At 45.6% G+C, this 21314-nt stretch overlaps 1 protein-coding gene across 1 annotated transcript in view; it reads right to left on the bottom strand.

Annotated features, from left to right (window-relative positions):
- igsf21a (immunoglobin superfamily, member 21a) overlaps nucleotides 1-21314 on the bottom strand; it is a 119457-nt gene that overhangs the window by 8453 nt on the left and 89690 nt on the right. Inside the window, 3 exon segments of the mRNA XM_067240968.1 lie at nucleotides 1128-1213; nucleotides 7025-7514; nucleotides 14459-14574. Coding sequence (XP_067097069.1) covers nucleotides 1128-1213; nucleotides 7025-7514; nucleotides 14459-14574 — 692 coding nt within the window.

Below are 21314 nucleotides of genomic sequence, written 5' to 3'. Positions count from 1 at the left end.
TTGCCGAAGGGCCAAATTGGCAGAAATTACACAGTGAAGCCCGTTTATAATGACCATTCTTAACACTATTCAGAGGGAAAATACACTTCAACGTAAGGGGGGGGGGGGGGGGGGGGGGAATACACATATACACCCGTCCTCCCAAATGAGAGTTTTACATCTGCTCAGTCTATTAAATACAGTAACTACATATTCACCTTCTTAGTCAAGTAGTAAATGTATACATATTAATCTTCCCATTTTGCCCTAGTCTGAAGGTTGTACTAATGCTGAACAATGACAGAACCAGTGTCCAGAAGATGTACTACCAAAAAAAAGGTTTAACACACACACACACACACACCAAACCCTAATCATGGCCAGAACCTTCTGAAGCAGTCAGTGGAAAGTAACAAAGGAGCTTTGTGCACTACTCCATTAGCGTGTCCAATCAGGGATTAGCTCCATCTTTTCCACCTGGCTGACTGGACCAGACAGCACCCATGTGTCATCCACGTCTCCCAGATGGAGATCAGCCACACGCCAGTCTCGCTGCTGAGAGAGTCTGCTTTGGCAGAGGAGAACAGCTCCGCAGAGACAATCACTGCCCGGGCTGGAGCCCTGTCCTGCTAACAGGAACATCCTGTCAGACTCGGGTGCACGTTGGCTCGCAATGCCTGTTGCGCATTGTTGTAATGTCAGCGAGAGATAGATGCTGTGGCTGTCCATAAACAACAAGGTTGTCAGTGCAGGTATGTTTTTTCACTGGGAAATTGTCATGCCTTGAGGCATTAAGAAAGTACTCACTGTGAAAAAGCAGATGGAAAAAAATTAAGAAGAATATTTCCCCTGCAATGGCGTATTCAAACCTACACGCTCACTCCAAGTATCAAACCTGCACTCAAATAAGAAAAGCCCACACAGAAACTCAACACAATTCCGATCAATAGGGTGAATCATTTGTAATCTCTACTGTACACTGAGCAGACAGGCGCTTATGGTGCATACACCCTCACCCTGCAAGAATGGCCACTATATCAGAAACCTCCACAGGCTTGACCGTCCATCTGGGGGTCCCCTCCTATCCCAGACTGTGCTCGGCCCTCCGGTTTCACATACCCCCATGCACTTACCCCTGGGGATCCTACCTGGAAGCCTTGGACGGTGATGCGCACCGTGTCCCCTACCTTTGCCCTGGTGGGAGTCATCAGGAGCTTGGGGCCCTTAGGGGCCGCTGGGAAACGAAAGGAGAGAAAGGGGGAGAGACAGAGAGAGAGGGGAGAGAAAGAGAGAGACAGTTATAGAGGTGGCGGTGGAGAAAGAAAGAAAGAGAGGTGGGGGAGAGATAACGAGAGAGGGACCGAAAGGGGAAGGGGAGAGAAAAAGACAGAGAGGAGGGAGGGAGAGAGAGAGATACTCATTATACAAGGGACCATGAGGAGACTTTGAAGGAAGGCTAGCAGGCACCTGTTTTGTCAAAGAAAGAAGGGGAAGGAAGGACACAGAGAGGCGAATACAATTTCCTGTCAATTAAGGTCATGGGCCGAGAGGCTAGGGACCTGGAGGTCTTTTCATCAGCCGGGCCTGGACTGGGCTCATTCCCCCATGGAGAGAGGACCGACTAAATTGGGAGGATACGCATTACTGGAGGAGTATCAGAGTGTGTCATGAGGAGTGTGGAGGCAGAGAGATAAGGAACACTCAGAGAGATAATTCCCCTGTCATGGTGCAGATGGGCGACACCGGATGGCTTTCATTTGGGGCCTGCTGAAACAATGGATGATTCACGGGTGTAGGGAGTGAGGATGTGGGGGAGGGAGGAAGAGGAGAAAGGGAGGGGAGGGGGGGTTGTTTCGGAGGTGCTAATAATTAAAGACCTGAATTGAGTGAGCGATCTGCGTAGGGGTTTCCACTTTAGTAGGGTAAAACTAAAATCTGGTAAGGCCGGGTGGTGTCCTCTACTGTTTGTTACAGTGAGACTGTGGAGTTATAATGGATATAATAAGCTGGCCCCTCACACACACACAGATAAACACAGTATTGCACGCTAGCTGATTCCATGTTACACAATGAGCCAAGCACTGGTGATGAGATTGGAGCACTGGGAAATCTAAAAGGAATTAATAATTTTCCGCATACTGTTTATCTAGCTGGGACTTCCACAACCAATCCGATTCACGCTCTCATTATAAATCGTCATGTTTGTGTTTTCACAGCAGAGCTAAACAAATAGGATGAACAACTAAAATAAACAGCGCGGGAGCCCCCTGGTTGCTCACCGGTAAAGTATGCATGCTATGTAGGCTGAGGCCTAACCACAGGGGCCCGGGTTCAAATCCATGTCCTGTCGCTCCTCACTATCTCTCTCCCAATTAAGTCAAAATGCCCAAAGTATTATATATAAAATATTAAAAGACCTAGCTTTCACCCATCAATCAGCTCACCGGGAACCTAATGAGGCCCACAGTCTTCTGAGGGAGAACACACCTACTGTGCATCAGGCTAATGGATTAGCACTTCTGTTGTCACCCTGGTGGAGGGAGGGAGGCAGGCCACACATCAAGGTCAGAAGGGTCCCATACGGATAACAGGAAGTCCTTCATCACAAACAGGAAGTCCTTCATCACAAACAGGAAGTCCTTCATCACAAACAGGAAGTCCCTCCTTTGTCCTCTCTCTCTCTCTTTGTTTTCCAGAGAAAATCATGTGCTTATAACACTGGAGACAAGCGGTACTCCGCAGAGATGAACAGTTTGTCAACGTCTGACAACCATAACAAGTCGTTGTAAAGGTTAAACGACAATCCGAAATTACATTTGATGACTCATTTGTGCCACTTCGGGTGTTAACAGGGACAGGGACACACTATATGGACAGGAAGTCTGGAGGGAAAACATAAAGCCATGAAAGGACCAAGAAACGTTATTGTGTTAAAAAAAATACCAGTAGGAAACCTGGCATTCGTCTTTCTCCTGGCATTCTCCAAACTTAAAATACACACCAATACGTATCAAGCGATATGAGCAATTTGTATGCAAATGTCCTCAATTCAATACTGAAAAGGGTGTCGCTTGGCCAGCTAGTTTAAGAGTGGAAAAGGAGGCTAAATCGTCTGATTCCCACCTCCCACGATCGGAAGGGTATTTTCAGTATTGGTGTCATGGCGTCACTGAGAGAGCTGCGGCTGGCACAGAAGGGAGGGGACTAAGGTTGGATTCTGGGAGGCGCTCCAACAGTGACAGTTGGTGTCCCACGTCATTGTCACCTCGGTGCAGGGCGGCCGGCGTGGTGACTGAAAAGCTGCAGCTCCTCTGGGGCCTCACAGGGACAACTAGGAACACTGGTCCTCCAAGGCACCAGGATACACTTAGGAAAAAGGTTGTCGGATGTATTATATCATACATTCTGACAGTATTTTCTCAAAAAACTTAAGCCAAATGATTTTAACAGTGGGCATTTTTACATTTTGGGACACTTTAGTTTAAGTCGGAGCTACCTCACGGAAATGAGTCTCTGCAGGTTGGGATGTCTGGGATGTCTGACATCCGCATGGAGCAGTTAGCATGCTAGCACCACACTCGGTCACCACACTGACATGACCCCAGGTAAACAACTGTGTAGCGGCATCATAAATGTAATCCAACCCACTACAAGCCAATCTGCCCTCTGAATTGCCCTACTTGGATGGCTGCAGGTGGCCTAAGGAAATCAGACCAGAGTGGAGTCTGCTGTATTAGCTGGTTGACTGGTTTCACTGAGAGGAAGAAAGTGGGGGCTCACAGACTTGTGTGCACAGACCTGGCTGCTAGTTGGACCATTGCACTTTCATTAATCTAACACTGTATAATTTCTCTCAAACATTCGCCCCACAAGCTAGAGTGGGTTTCTTAAAGCAGCATAAAAAGAGAATGATGAATATGGAGATGAGCCTCAGGTGAACATGAACTCATACAAAAAACACAGACACACACACACACACACACAGCCACATGCATATACTGTCACAGACACACATACATAGGCGCACACACTCATACAGACACACGCACACACACATAGACACATGCATACACACATAGACACATGCACACACACATAGACACATGCATACACACATAGACACATGCACACACACATAGACACATGCATACACACGCACACACACATGCATACAGACACACTCGCACACATACATAGACACATGCACACACACATAGACACACGCACACACACATAGGCACATGCATACACACACACATAGACACATGCACACACTCATACAGACACACACATACACACTCACACAGGCACACGCACCCTTGCATCCTCACTCTAGCCTCCCTGAAAGCGAGCATCTGCTCTCTGATTATCATGGTCTGGTGGGGCGATGACGGGTGTGTGTGTGTGCGTGCGTGCGTGTGTGCGTGCATGGATGCGTGCTATCATCTCTCAGGGTCCTACAGGAGAAGATCATTCCTTTTTTTCCCCTCCTTTTGATGCTGCTGAATAATAGACACCTTGGCCCATGCAAATCCAAAGATCGGAGCCCGGTTTAATAATTGAGATGTGGCGGCCTGATGAATTCGGAATGGGAGCGGTCGGAGAAGAGCGGCTCGTCGCGCGGGGCTCCCGGGCCTGGCGCCTGCAGCTCTGCGGCCCGTCGCGCGGGGCTCCCGGGCCTGGCGCCTGCAGCCCGTTGCGCGAGGCTCCCGGGCTTGGCACCGCTCCATTTGCAAGGCGGGCACGGATAAGGAGCTCATGAATATTCATGAGTTGTAATACAACTTTGGTGGGTTGTCAGCCTGTCGCTCCGTCTCGGGTGGCAATATTAAATCGGTGAAAGATTTATTACTTATGAGGCAGCGCGAAGACGTCCTCTTCATTCCAGGGGCCACAGCTCACCTGAGAGAATCCGGCTAGCTGTGACTACAGTCTGACACATCCCCGGAGCAATTAGTCGGATAGAACCACAGCGAGATGATCCGCTCACACAGAGAGGAGGAGGAATTCCTAAGGTGTTCCTCTTTATGTAATCACATTTAATCAGACTTGAATAACATGGAGAATCATGGCTTCTTTGTGTGTTAAACACTTCAATGCCATATTGTATGTGTTTGTGACACGCGACGGATCGAGACGTGGGCCTCGTCTCCTGTGTGCGTTGGCTCACGATGCTACAGTACGGCAGGGCTTAGGTGTGCCTCCAAGCAGGTCTGGGAATGCTTTGAATTTCAAGTGCGCTCCAATTAAAATCAACAAATGCCCATTTTCTGTTCTCTGTTCTCAGGGTGGCGCAGAAGAGGAGTCTGTAGAAGCTCTTTCCATCTCTTAAAAGGAACAAAGCTACTGGTAAATTAATGTCTTGAAACGCAGCGCTGAGAAGTCTTGTCAAAATATGAAAGTGGCTGACAGTTTAGGGCCCACTCCCTTCTGGGTGCGTCGCGCGCTTCCTCTCTTTGCCGTAAAGTAAAAGTGTTGAGGAGCTGTTTAGATCATCATTGCACCATTTTGTCCTAAGATGACAGCGCCTATCAATGGATCATTGTTTATTCATGCACGTGTGCATGTTTGTGCGTGTGTGTGTGAGTGTTACATCACTGTGAGAGTTCTCAAAGTGCACGTAGCATGGGGACATGGCACAATAGGAACCACCAAACTGCACCGAGCGTGGGGATTTTCTTGATTTCAACATTTTTACATTCGAGTGAACTATTTTACTTTTTAATCAGAGAACTCAATCCGGTTCTTGGCTCTGTGCTGCTGTTTAGATATATAGTATTTATAGTATTTCGTTTTTGGAACTGGTGTGACATAGGCTGGGGCAATGTGTGATGCATGAAATTAATTTGTCTACATGGGGGGGGGGGAGTTGGATCTTTATCTCTCTGTTCATTTGCCACCTTCGTTTTCCAGAGCGTCCATTGGCTGTTTGTCTGACCCGTGAGAGGGGCTTGACGTGGAGCGACCGAGAGAGAATCCGACCCGGAAACTGTGGCGTGGAGGAGATGAAAACCACAAGGTTCACAAACAACGTGACGTGCCGGTGATGTGAGTGATATATAGACTAGCGTGTTCCACAACATGAATGAGCAATAGTTACTCCTCTCCCTGCACTCCATTCCCAACCTTTGGCCTCCCACCATCCACCCCTCCCATCTTCTCTGTGAAGCTGTAATATCTCTGTTTACCATGTCAGGCCTGCACTGCTTGCCTACAACAGCGCAATGCCGACACCATGGTTTTGAAGTGATAATGAGATCTGCTGGAATCCATCTTTGTTTCAGAGCATTAAAAAGAAAACAGCCTCTCTCGAATCCTTCTCTATAAAAGGTTAATGGTGCATTTCCTCCAAGAAAGGAACCTCAACATAGTATGTTCAGTAGCTTCCTTTTCTTTGATGCTTCACAGTACAACAAACGAATAAGAATATCACTGTGGTTCCACCTATTTTTCTCCTTGAAAGAAGAGATGTGAATGTTTAAGGCCTTTCTCTGGGTAGACGGAGAACAATGTCAACGTGTGATGGTGTTACAGAGGGAGTGAAAGGCGTGTTAGACAAGGCTCTAGTACTTTGTGTCACTTGCTCAATGCCATCACATGGCCTGTGTATTTAAATTCTCATTTGACTTACCTAATTCGGGTCGACTTTTTCAATAACGCCTGTGAGTTAACTCAATCTAGCAACAGACAGCTCGATGAATTGCCCTGTCAGTCACTTTGAGTTTTGTGTTCCCCGCTAAACTTGCAATCTGCCAGGCTGTTACGCCATTAAGCATCAAATGAAGATCAGTGTCTTTCTGAGTAGGTATGTGAGGAGCGTGCAGGGGGGCCTAGGCCATTCAAGGTAGGGGAGACGTGGAAGGAGAAGGGGTGGGGGGAGGAGGGGGGTGGAAATGGGTGGGGGAGGGGAACAGAAAGGCAGTGAAGGGATGGAGGGAAAGGGAAGGCATGGGGCAGGTAGGATGTAAATGAGCACGAAAAAAAGAAGGAACGAGACCACGTGGAAAAAAGCCAATGGAGGGGGTTGGTCTGGTGGTCTACTCACCCAGAGTGACCTCAGTCTGCATGGGCATGGACAGAGCCGGGTGCTTGACCTCGCAGCTGAACAGGGCGTCGTTGTCCAGCTGGGGGTTGAGGGTCCACGTGAGCCTGGCCTGGACCAGGACGGACCCGTCACTCTGGGGGATGTGGGTGTGGCTGAAGTAGTACAGAGGGTCGGTGCTCTGAACCCAGCGGGGGAACTCGCGGCTCACCACCGTCTCCGGGATGACCTCCGTAGCGGGGCTGGGCTCGGGTGCCTGCTGGCCCTGGGTGTGGCTGCCCCGGGCCGGGGTCTCGGTGAAGAGGCGCGTGGGTCGGCCCTCGGGGTCCAGCAGGGAGAGGGACCTCTGGAGTTTGGTGTCGTCCAGGTCTCGGCTGATGAGGGGGCGGGCCCCACGCACCCCCGCCGAGCCCCCGCCCGCCCCCTCCTCCAAAGCCGAGGGGTGGATGTAGGAGATGACCTCTATCAACTCCCCATCACGCTTGAAGTACACCTGAGAGAGACAGAGAGACAGAGCGAGATGAGAAAGATGGAGAGTCAAGAGACAGATGGAGAGACAAAGAGGGAGGTAAAGTAAGAGAGAGATAGAGAGAGATAAATAGAAGTAGAGACAGAAGGACAGAAAGAAGCAGAAAGACAGAGGAGAGCGGGATTGAAAGAGAGAGACAGATAGTCAATGAGAGAGAGACAGTGACAGAGAGTTAGAGAAAGAAGTACACAGAAGATTCAGAGCCCGTTAGAGGCAGACACCAAGGCAGAGGCAGACACACAAAGTGAGACAGTCAGCTAAACTGGGGCCTACACTAATACTGAGTTTCCCTCACTATTTCCTGAGGGCATTCATTTCAGATCCCTGGTTGCCTAATCTCTTGACAGAAAATCCGAGCCCCACATCTCTACACATAACCCTCAGATATTGGTATTAAAATAAGGATACAGAACTGCCGGTGGCATCAGTTTTCCAGAAGCTCCTCATATATTGGTTATTTTTTGCCTTCATTCTTTTTAAATAAATAAACAAACAAAATCATTAAGACACAAACATAATAATAAATACCTAATAATAGTCATATCTAAATAAAAAAAAAGGTTTATTTATTTACATGAATATCTATCGGGGAACCATTGGATGTTTTAATTCAATTTGCACAAGATTAAATGTCATTACGATGTGCAGGACTTTGTCGTACTGTTGGCTGTCTCTCTGCGGAGGGTGTCGAGGCATGCTTTGATTGGGTGCCACTTCAGGCCTGTTCACTCTAGTGATTAAATAACAGCAATGAGTGTAAACAACCATGATATAAGGCCATGCTCATGGGGACAGACACACACGTACAAACGCATGCATATTAACACACACACACACACACACACACACACACACACACACACCACAGGGGTGAGTGAATCCCTGACGTTCCCATCTACAGACAAAAAGCAATTCTCTTCAACACAAACATGAATTACCTTACATTTTCAAAGCATTACTTGATGAACATAGCCCTTACATAGAAAGGGATTCTAATTGGGCTTTTAATGCACCTTCATCTAAACAAACTGGCTTCAGCCAGCTTCAGTGTTGTATGAACAGTACTGTAAATATGGATGGTTTTCATGTAACATTTACTGTAGTGACCAGAGCATTTGCTTCACTTGTCCCACATAGGATATCCTTGATATCTCCCAAAGTGTAGCTAAAGACTGTAAGTCGTCAAGGAGATAGTCCACAAAGTCCATAATGACCTTGCTTACCTCCTGTAAACAGCCGCTCCCCCTCTTCTCTCTCTTATTCTTCCTCTTCACCAAATTAATGATTTCAAATAGACAGTATATACAGTAGTAATTTCCCATTTGGCACCATGGTAAGCATAGTGATGACTGCCATCCCTGCTCTAGGTCATACAGAACTTTCAGCCAAACCTCAATATGAAAGGCAAGTGCAGTTGAATAAGTATAGCTGATCAGTCCTGTACTTCTGGTTAAGATCAGCCATGTACTCCTTCAGAAAGGGAGGATGCTATAGAGCTGAGCTGATCCTTGATAATCTGCCGTAATTACTATATATGTACTATATATGTACTACTATGTGTATGTTGCTTTGGATAAAATCTGCTATAACTATTGAAACAAATATAAAAGAAATGTTGATGATGAGAGGCATCCATCTAGCCAGTTAGGGGAGTTCTCTGTCCAACTTCCCCGTGGTGTGGATCCTAAACAAACTGAGAAAGTTGAGTTATTTTGTTTTGGGGAGGTGTCCGTGTGCTGGGCCTGTGGTGTTGCAGGTGGGGCTCAGTCTTAATGAGTATCTGCAGGATGTTTTCATCGAAGGCTCCGTACAGGTGGAGCGCAGACGCTGCTACTGGCGGCAATAAAGTGATTATCAATCACACCTCTGTTCAACAGAGCCAGAATGTATCAGGCTATAATGTGTTCAGACAATGAGGTCTGAGAACGAGCCACCAGTTTCATTCTGTTGTCAATGAGCCCTGTTTTTCTTCTCTCTTTTTTTAGGACATAAACGAAGAAGAAAAAACATAGAGAACATAGAGATGTAATTCTAAAAGCTCGCCCCAAGCACAATACCTCAGTGGTGTGGGAATTAAGCTGGGTGAGATAGGGGGATGGCTTTGCGTTTGGTTTGTGAATAGACAGTGATGAAAGCACCTGCACTTCACAGACTGCTAGCCACATCCCCGGCCCCCCTTACACATACACACACACGCGCATGCACACACACACATGCACACACACCTTCCCAGTCACCCCTCCAACATCTCAAATCCAAGGCACATTTGGACAAAGAAGCCTTTCTATTCAGCCATTGGCTCATATATACCTTCATTTTGCCACAATTAATCACAGAGCTGTCTAGGGGACAGGGCAGTAATTCTCACACTGACCGTGCAACTCAATGGATGAGAGAACGAGGGAAAAATAGGAAGAGAGAAAGAGAGAAGTAGAGAGATAGAGAGAGAGAAATAGAAGTAGAGAGAAAGAGAGAGAGAAAGAAAATAGAGAGAGAAAGAATGAAAGAGAAAGAGAGAGAGACAGAGGAACAGAGAGAGGAAGAGAGAGAGCAGAAGAGAGCGATCACGGCCATGTCTTAATAATCTCTCATTCTCATAATTAGCTGTCATTATCATTCCTCTTTTCAATCAGCCGCCGCTTGTGCTCTGAAGAAGGGCTTTTTACATTGTGCTGTGAAAATGACGTGTGCATACAGGAACATAGTATTCATCTAAAGTTTTTGTATTTTCTTTCAAAGCACTGTATGGTATTTATATACCATTGGCAAGACATATTGACCAGCAGTGTATCACCTATTCATTTAAGGTGGTTTTATGGACCATTATGTTCAATTCAAGTCACTTTACTTTATTAATCCCAGTGAAAATTTCACATTTACCTCATGATTTGAAAAAAATCCACATTCTTCTGTGGTGTGATTAACTTAAAACTCATTTTCAATTCCACTTTACAACATCTTTAAGATGGACAAAATTTGAGAGGATTGAAAGTCATTGTTCATCGATTCGCAAAACAGTACATGGGTTGTTTTTTAATGTGAAGCCCTTTGAGGTAACTGATAGATAAGACACACTGCGCCATATATGTAAGGGATAATGCCCGACGAGGTGTACAATATCACCTGATAATGGACTCTCCCCGGAGTCCATTATCAGGTGATATTGTACACCTCGAAGGGCATTATCCCTTACATATATGGCGCAGTGTGTCTTATCTATCAGTTGGTCACTTGCCAATTTTTTTTTTTTACAAACATAAATTTCCATTTTCATGTGTTTTGCAATATAAACGTATATATATATATATATATATATATATATATATATAACGTTTTTTAACGTTAGCCAACTCTGATATTTTATAGTCCGCTCAGCTCATAGAACCAACACCGGCTTTCCTTTGGCTGAGCTATTAGCCCGAAAGCTAACGTTATTCTAGCAAGATTCAAAGGCAATAACATTGTGTGCGGTTGACAAACAGTAAATATAATTTTACAGTATGTTTGACAAGATGTTTAGCTAGCTAACCAGCCGTGTTACTGTCCCAAAATCAATATCAAGATTTTCACGAACAAGGTATCGGCCATATACTAGTAGGCCTAATAGGCTACAGTAGGCAACAGAAGCAGCAACTCACATGGCTGATTATTTTCTTCTTAAAAATCGTGATTTTATTTGGGGACAATGACATGGCTCGATAGCTGGCTAGTCTTGTTGTTAAACATACTGTAAAAATTAGAATTACTGTTGGGAGAATATTTCAACTTTGATGCGGTCATCTCACATCCATTTGCTATTCATATCCATTTGCTATAACTCCCTGTATCTTGTATCTCGTATATTTTATATCGTATTTTCTATATTTAATTCTACTTTGAGTGCTGTTCTGTACCCTGTTGCTGTTCCAAACTGCAATTTCATACTATGAGACAAATAAAGGATTATCTTATCACAGCCTGTGGAGGCCTACTACGGCCTACACAGCATGCACCCTTTTACCCAGACCATGGCATAACAGAAAAATATATCAGAGAATGTTGAACATTGTCTCGATACATGCGGTGGTCGATTTCAAATAGGTGCACAGTCACGAGAGAGTGTGTCCTTACAGAGAAGTGACATTGAACAGGGAGGTGACAGCAACTCATTTTGAAACAGGCTTCAAGGCATCAGCGTTGACAAAGACCAAATGAGTTTCATTAAAAGGAAAAAAGAATGGTCTAGAAGATGCCATCACGATGCCCTGACACAGCACTCTGGAGAAGATTCCCCAGAGCTCACTGAAGGACTGCAATGCACCACATGGCTTCTGACAACAACAGTTACGACAATCCAGACTGAAACTCAATATGCTACTGTACATGATTTGAATTAGACTGATTGGACATTGCTTTCATGTTAAACTTGTACAATGTTGATGTACAGAGTTACACTGTGTTAGGGAAGTCTAATACTTTCAGATTTGTGACAACTTCAGCACTATTATTATTTGCGTGGAATGATGTTGATCTATATTGTCAGGTGGATGTGCCAAGAAATCAAAACATCATTAAGGTTTGGCATCGTTAAAGTGTTTTTTCAGTGATGAGTGTATCTCGGAGAAGATTTGTTTAGTTTTTTCTTCGTTACTATTTTTTAGGAATTCATGTTTTTTCTCCACTGGCTAAGAACCAGAGCCAAGATCTCAAAAGAGATTAAAGATAAATTTGTTGGATTGAAGAGTCTGAAGACTTCTGTTCCACAATCCATTTTTGAGTACTGTCAGGGTTTGTTTACTGCACTTTGATTTAGTCCTGCCGTACAGGTGCACTTTAGCATGATGATCAACTTTCCATGGTAGCTGCTCACCTTCGGAGCAGTGAAAAAAGCCCAAATAATAATAACATCTCCTAACATTTTCTTTGCACTTTTCCAGTGGACAGACCAACAGACAGACGATGTAATAACTCATAAACACTCCACCTACCTACCTGGCAGCAGAAAAATTATTTGAAGTGAATTTTTTCCCCTACTTTTTCCTGTGTCTTCCAGCCAGTAACCTAAAAAAAACACGCTCCACCGTCTTCTCTTCTTACCCTGGCTGTCTTTCTCCCAAACGGACATCTTTTGTTTTTACCTTACCTATATGCATGCATTTTATATGGATTCATTTATAATGCTTAAACTTCAAAGTAAGTTAGTAAGTAAGACTTTATTTATATAGCACTTTTCGTACAAGAATTGCAGCTCAAAGTGCTTTTGTACCCTTTTCCCTGATCCAAGCGTGGGTCGACTTAAAAATACTCTTCACTGTAAAACAAAATCAGAGTTCAAAGGTGAAGAGATGAAGCTGTTGAATGAAATCCTAATCTGGAAAGTCCAACTACTTTCAAGAATAAGACGATGGGTTGATGGGTTTCAGAGTCTTTGACAGATGATAGGAAATGACAGCGTGTTCCATTTAGATAACATTCATTCAACAATTCATCCATTCGTCAATCCAGTCAGTCTCATCGGTGAATGACTGAATGAATTGATGAATGAATGAATATGTATTTTAACATATTCCTATTTTATCATGAAGACTTAAGAAAGGCCATTAGTGCCTTTTTCCAATTCAACCGCAGCAGTATGAGGACACTTTTTGAACTGTTCATACAAACATAACTACCCACCCTCTGGCTTAAGTTGAGTCTGGGCATTATGAGAGCTACTTAAAGAGGCTAATAGACGCTCTGTCTGAAGATAGCCTTGAAGCAGGAGATAGCCTCTCTGATACATCTCATTTCCTCCACCAGGCTCTGAAAGGACCCTCCCCCCCGTGGACACAGGACGTGTTAAGACCAGTCACCAGATCCTGCCATCCAAATCGTCTGTCACAGTCGTGGGCCGTAAAACAGGTCAACCCCATACCCTGGAGGACGGAAATCAGGCTCACCTTGCATTCACCTCTTGCTGGGCTCATAATTGCAGGAGATAGGTGCGCATAAGGGTCTGGAGTACATTAGCATACACCCTCAGAGGAAGATTAATCACCCAGCAGGGAAGCAGCAGCGAATGGCTTTGCTCAGACGGGCCCCAGGAAGCTAATATGTCACCACTCAGAGGAGCATGTGTTTCAGCTATCTCTAAGACCTCCTCCAGACCTCTGCTGACCTCCGGTTGGGCACGGGTTGTGGTCGGTGGGCTGGGTGTGTGTTTGTGTTTGTGTGTGCGTGTTTGTTTTAAGTGTGGCAGGAAAAGGGGGTTTGTTTGGTGTCTAATGTTCATTCTGGTGCCAAATGAGATGATACATTAAGTCGGCCTCAATTCACAAAACTGTGGAAGAAATGAGATTTCCTACACGCTTATGTTAGCCACAATCAGTAAATCAGATATTGACTTATCATCTGTTCATACATTCAGGCTTGTTATACATTCATATATATGTATTGTGTTCCGATGATAGTCACAGATCACAATACCCTGTGAAGAACCATAGTTGTCAAAGGACACACAGCCTGGTTTTAACTGGCCGGTTTTAACTGTCTGGTTTTAACGACCTGGTTTCATTTTCTTTCTGCAGTTAATACGTGGTCACACCCAGATGCAAGCGGTAATATCCTTGTAAATCCTGGATAACTGCAGGTACGTCAACTTCACATTCTCACCCCATTAACTCAGGCACGTGTGCAATGTTCATGTGTTCCACAGCAGGGAACCACAGGCACCTACATATGTTGGAGTGGAGCAGGACCAAGGATTCCAGTGTACCAGTACTTGTACATTGTAAATGGCAAATGAACCTGAAACTAAACCTGTTAACACGCACTGCTAACAAAACAGTTTACATAACAGATGTCGATGAGTGACTCAGGTGTGTGTCTGTCAGAAACAACCCCCCCCCCCCCCACCCACCCAGGTGTCCTGCTGTAAGGGCACAACGTACCGACGGGGCGGGCTTCCCTCCTCTTGCGGTGCAGACCAGCGTGAAGTTCTGGGCCTGGTACCGGCTGAACGGAGCAGGGGTGTTCTCTGCCATCACCGAGATGTTATTTGGGGGCGCTGTGGAGAGGAGAGAGGCTGTGTTACTGTGGATCGACCACCTTCGACAGCAGATAACACACCAATGGATGTAAACGGGCCAACAGCAGAGAAATGAGGAATCCCATTACACCTAGGGGTTCTGTTGTGAAAACAGCCCTCCGGGGTTTCCCGGGAGTCTGATCAGCAAAGGGGACCCTGTCTGTGCTCCTGCTCCCTGGGGAAAAGAGGAAGCGAGGCCGGGGGTGGGGGGTGTTGTGGAGCTGCCATCGTGACTGGTTAAAGGGGGCTACATCTCATGCATATCCTTTCAGCTGCTTCCGGCCCTCCTGGGGTAGGGGCGTGAGAGGATGCTGTGGGGAGGAAGAAAGAGGAGAGCTCATCTTCACAGGCCCTGAGGAGCGGTGGGGCAGAGGGGGATACACAGTAGGCATCCTGTATGTGACAGAGAATACAGGGAACCAGACATGTGATGTGTGTGTGGCAGAACAGATTCACAGTTCAGTAACAGGGTATGGAAAAAGGGGCCGACCAAGTGTGTGTGTGGCAGGGGAGTGAGGGTCAGTGTGTAAGTGTGTGTGGGTGAGTGGTGGGCGGTAGTGTGGGTGGCGGGGGGAGGGGGGTTGGATGGTGAGGGTCAAAGTGTGTGTGATAGTGCATATGCATGCATGAGCGTGTACCGGTGCGTCTGCGCACATATTAACACGAAAAAATCAATCCTTCGACGGAAGAGCGAGGCGGGCGCGGCGGTTCCGCGGAGACAGGGACCCGACGACAACAAACATTGGAAGAAAAAGCCAGACCCCCCGCATCTGCATTTGCTCCATGCGACTCGGAAGCTCTCCCGCTCTCGCAAGCACAGAACCTGGCGGGTGGGCCGCCTGATCCTCAGCCCACCGCATTACCACATCAAACCCTTCCTGAACGGGCCCCCACCGGGGCTCGGAGGAAGCCGCACGCCTGCGTCTGCCCGGCTAGGCTTCACAACCTGGACGAGGAGGAGGAGGGAACGGCGGGTGAAGAGGACGCGGAGAGGGGGGTGGGGAGGAGAAGGAGCCCGGTGGGGCTTTAATCACCTGAATCTCTCCCCTGTTGATAACAGCACGCTTAGAAAGGAAGGGAGACAACCAATCGGGGGGGTTCGGCGGGCGAACGGAGCCCTTTTTCACATGTCACGCTCGCGTCGAAATCGATCTGGGCTTTCAATCGAACGATGGATTGATTATGTGGGAGGTGGGTGGGGTCAGGGTGGGGAGGAGGGTACGGCTGCTGTGGTATGGGAGAAACTGCTCCGCTGTTTCCACACCTTAATTGCTTATTGATGAGGGAACGTACGCTTGTCAATTAACCTCCGAACAGTCCATTAGCTTCTTGCTAGGGGCGGGCCTCACTCTAGTACGCAGTTGGCTGTCATCTCAGACCGCCAATGTCCATTGGCTCCTCACAGACTCTGGAGGTGATGTGCCGCATACAACCGCAACTCTACATCCATCGACAACCCAAGTAACATAAGTCACTTTCATGTTCAATATGTGGTTGGTGTGTGTGCTGTGGACAAAGATGAGGTATTGACAGGTGCGAAGAAGGGCAAAGGCATTACTTATGAATAAAAACCCACCACACACCAGCAGCATAACCTTCTTTGTTTGTTTAAACAGTTCAGCAGTTTCAGGCAGCTTCAGAATGGAGACTTGGTTGTTAAGGTTGGACCGCCTTGCTGTGTCTCTGAGAGGGGTCCAGAGGGGATTTTATCTAAACCACACCGTTTGAAATAAGCCTTGATGAAATATTTGAAATGATTAAGAACAAGACTCACCATGCATAAAGCCAGATTTGCAAGCACAACAATAATTTAAAGGATTAAGGATTTATTGATTTCGGAGATAAAGTAAGCCTTTTGTTCTTCAAATGCAGTTGTACTTTTTTGATCCTTTTGTGGAACATTGTGCACTGACGCTCTCTGTCATTTTACGGTATAATTTCAAATCGGAAGCCCATCATTCACCAGACAAGATGTGTGTGTTGCCTCACAAAGTCTCGTAACAAATGATATCCATGTATACAGGTAAACATTAGCACTTCAAACACATCCATTTTTAAATGTTATGTGTAAATACATTTCAAGCTGTTAATAATTATTACCGCAATTGGAATTTTGTGAAGGAGTGTGAAGAATCAGTCCATTCCCTAAACAATTTGAACAATGTCTGGGTTTTCTGGAAGTTCAAAACTGGGGGCATTATAGAGAAACCGTAAAAGACTGAACTCACTTCAACCCCAAAACATGTCCTCTTCTTGTCAAAGCAATCTGTAGCAGGAATGATTTTTACACTTTGGGAAGAACGTCAATTTCTTTGACAGCTGAGGTTCATCAAAATGCTCTGGCTACAGATGCAGTCAGATCTAGGTTTACTGTTTCTCTGACTGATTTTATTTTTTCCACCTTCTTTTCTACTCTATTTAACTCTCAGTCCTAGGCAGTTTAAAGCAAAAAGCCAACCACAGCACCAAGCACCTTGGCACATTTCATTATACACCAGCCCAGAAGACAAGAGAAGTTGAGCCCCAGAGAAGTTGAACTTTAATGAGGACTTTAATAACGGAAATACCGAAGCACCATGTGCAAAGCACCATTCAAAATACAAGTGCAGCAAAGGTCATAAACGTCAAGCAGATTGTCATTCATCTCTCAATAAGATGAACTGCACAATCTGCCTCCACAAAAAGGATGTGTTTGATATTACTCGTGCCCAGGACCATCTCCTCACTGTCAACCCCTTTGATATTTGAGAGGATACTCCCAGCAATACAGCCTACATTTGGCTCGACAAGGACGTTGTTCAAACAGCCATTTCCTCAGATCCATCTATTAATTCAAAGGCAACCTCTTACGCACTCTCCTCCTACTCTATTGCTGCTGCAGACCAGTGCATACTCATAACAGTTCAAGTTACACATTCCTCCTCCTTCCTTCCTTCCTTCCTTCCTTCCTTCCTTCCTTCCTTCCTTCCTTCCTTCCTTCCTTCCTTCCTTCCTTCCTTCCTTCCTTCCTTCCTTCCTTCCTTCCTAGACTCCCTCCATCCCTCCCTTACTCCTTCTTCTTTTTTTTCATGGCTCCCTCCCTCCTTCTTGTTCTACAGCCTCAAGCAACATTACTCAGCTCTCTCTTTTACCAAAAAAAAGAAAGAAAAAAAAAGAAAAGAAAAACCTGCAAATGGGATTGGAAAGTGTGTGGAGCAGGGCCCCGTTTAACAGGGCTCCCTCGAGGATACCTCGCTGGCCTGATAATGAAGGGATTTAGAGCTCAGGAGACCACAGAGCACAGGGCCAACTCCCAGCACCCCCCCCCCCCCCCAACTCCCCCGTGACACGAACCCCTGATCTAAAGACCACGTCTCCAGGGTCTGGGAAGCAAGGAGGGGAGGGGGGCTTGAATGGATGGTCACCAAGGTCATCTTTAGCTCTGTTTAATAATGAAAAAAAAGCAATCTAACTGGAAACTGTTAGTAAAGTTGAGCTCCAAAAGCAATCAATTTAATCATGGAGTCTGCAGAACATGAATGGCCTCTCAATAGTCTCAATAATCTACCCTGTCCAGTGATTACGCTACAGATTGGATCTAAATTAGGCAGGGATTACATATTTCCTTCCTGATGTTGAACATAGCGCTGTTCAGTTCATGTCCTGGATGTCCAGACGGAGGAAACACTGTGGAAGTCAAGAGGCGAATCTGACTTTAGGTTCTGAACAGTGAATTGTGGATATTCCCTAATCTAGGTACATTATTTCGGAACCTTCATGTTTCTCAATGATAACAATATTTCCGTTGGCTAACCTATTCCAGTAAATGTTATATTTACATATTTCTATTCTATCTGGGATAGCAACCTTACCGATTCATGAGAAAACCCTTACATAGAGTAAATAGAATCAACGTAGCTTCCAACATCAACGATAATATGGCCAAAATACGAAAATTCCTCTCAAAGGATGATGCTGAAAAACAAATACATGCATTTGTTACATCCCGACTGGACTACTGCAATGTGTTGTTCTCTGGCCTCCCAATTACTTACTTAAAAAATTTACAGCGGGTGCAAAATGCTGCTGCTAGATTATTAACTAGAACCAGAAAGTTTGATCACATAACATCTACTCTCGTCTCTTTACACTGGCTCCCTATCCAAGCCAGAGCTGATTTCAAAGTTTTATTACTAACTTACAAATCTCTGCATGGATTGGCACCACTGTACCTCTCTGGTCTCCTTGCACCCTATCGCCCTGCAAGGACCCTTAGATCTCAACATGCCGGCTATCTGGTGGTTCCCAAAATTAGGAAAAAAAAACTGCTGGAGGCAGGGCGTTCTCATATAGAGCACCTCTTCTCTGGAACAAATTACCTGTCTCAATTAATAACCCTGCAAGACCCCTTGTTGTAAAATTACAACGTCACCTTTAGCTCTTTAATTGCTAATTTCTTTTTTTGAAATACCAAATTTAACCATTAGCATTGCAAGGCAAGACAATAGGACCAATTGGTTATGTAAATGTGGTCGTTCAAAAGAAATCTTATTTGCAAATGGTTTTTTGGAGAGCTAAAAGTGATGCTGAAATTTTAAATCGGGTCTTATAGGGAGGCTAATACTGTTTTGACATTCAAAATTAGTTTAAAAACTTTCTTGTTTAGTACATTTTATGACTGCTAAAGATAAATATGTGTGTATGTACTTTCTATGTAAACTTGGGGTGTGTTTTTGTCTGTGTGTATCACATGTAACTTTTGAATTGCAATTAAAGCTTCTATATGTTCACGTTGCCCCATCTAGATTTTACAAATAAAGTAAACCTGTTACTGTATATTGTTATTGTTATAGTTTCCGTTACTAGTTGGTGACAACGGGGGACGGGGCATTCTCACCCTTATTCTATAAATATAACTTATTTTAGAGTTCTTTCCCCTGGAACAGATTTCATGTTCCAACCGAGGGGGGCTGGCGCTGTCGTAGTGTCTAGGGATGCATGAAATACCCTTTTTTTGCTCTGCTAAATTGCTGCACTAGTCCATTCTCTAATCCCTGCTCCCTTTTTTCTGTCCCCCCTCCACACATCCCCTGTGGTGTGGGGGGTTTGAGCTGTCAGCACCTGCCTGGTCGTCGGTTTGCCAACACTGAACCTGGTCGCCAACCGGAAACCAGTCTCCATGACGGGCAACAGCGAGTGTCCCGGTCCCTTCCTACATCTACCAAGTCGAACAATGGATTTTGATGTTTCAAAACCCATTGACAATTCCCTGCTGTATGACTATGTTAAGCCTGTGTTCTGCTCCTCTCTTTCACCAACCGTCTCTGGAGGATGGGATCCCTCACTGAATTGCTCCTCCCAAGGTTTCTTCCATTTTTTGTCCTGCAGTGAGTTTTTCTGGGAGTTTTTCCTTGTCTTCCTTGAGGATTTAGGTTGGTTGAAGGGCAGTTCTATGGGCGTATGTGAAGCCCTCTGTGACATGCTTGCGTGTAAAAAGGGTTATACAAATACATTTTTATTTGATTTGATTCAAAAAGAGACTCCAGGGTCATGTCTGACTCATGTGTGTATGATCTAAAGTTTGCGTTCAGCCATCGACACGTGTCAGCAACAGGCCTTGAGCTGAAGTGTGTTCGCAGGAGAGATGAACAGGACGTATGGGCCAAGCCACAAGTGGACTCTAAAGGGTGTTCAGCACGATATTCCTCCTTGGAATCAAAGCGATAATCTGCCGCCTTGCTAGTCTTTACATAGCCACAACACAAGAGAGAAGACAGAGAGAGAGAGAGAGAGAGAGAGAGAGAGAGAGAGAGAGAGAGAGAGAGAGAGAGAGAGAGAGAGAGAGAAAAACGTGTGAGAGAGGCATCGAGAACGAGAGCGTTCTGACAAACACAAAGAGTAAACCTAATGGAGTGCACACGGACAGGGGGAGGAAGCCAGCGGAATGGGAATGACGTGGACTTCAGAAGAAAGGCTGCATACATTATTCAGCCCTCCAAATGACAACACTTGCATTTGATGTGAGACCCTCGCACACACACAGAAAATAGGTTAGTCAGGGAGATGGAAAAATCTCCGCCTCTACACAGCTTCAATTGGACTGTTCAATAGATCTGCCCCTGAGAATGTGAAGTCCTTGACAATCATAGAAAAGAGAGCTCTCTTACATCCATCTATCCATAGTGCAAGCATCACAAGACCAAACGTTACAGCCTAACCCACAGCCAACACAGCAATACCTCGTATATATGCCAAGGACACAACATGTGATGGACAAAGTTGCGGATTAACTTTGCACCACGGCACACATGCGTTGAGTCGCTTTCTCTGTGCAGCGGTGATGAGATCCTAGCTGCAGGCTATGTGCCTGTGCCAAACTGCTTTCATCCAGGAGTTTCAGAAGGCACACACTTGGCTGGGCTGTGATGACAGCAAAGCAGGAGATAGCAAGCAGCACAGAAAAACAATCAAAGTTGAGTCTTCTCAAGAGGAGGACCGACACGTTGAACTGCGTGCTGGCACCAGGCTCCAAAACCTAAGTCTGCTCCTTTGAAATCCTTTTCTCCCACGACGCGAGGAACCAGGAGATAAAAGACACTGGAATGCTTTTTAATCACTTTCCCATTGTGCTGTTAACATTAGCATGTGCCCCTCCCAACCCGTGTGCATTTGCATTTGTCATTACTGTGCTGTCAGCTCATATCGCACTTCCCCACTCAACCAACCAGGAGCGAGGAGCT

This window comes from Osmerus mordax, chromosome 1 (assembly GCF_038355195.1).
Source record: "Osmerus mordax isolate fOsmMor3 chromosome 1, fOsmMor3.pri, whole genome shotgun sequence".
NCBI lineage: Eukaryota > Metazoa > Chordata > Actinopteri > Osmeriformes > Osmeridae > Osmerus > Osmerus mordax.
This window is presented reverse-complemented; position numbering and strand designations above follow the sequence as displayed.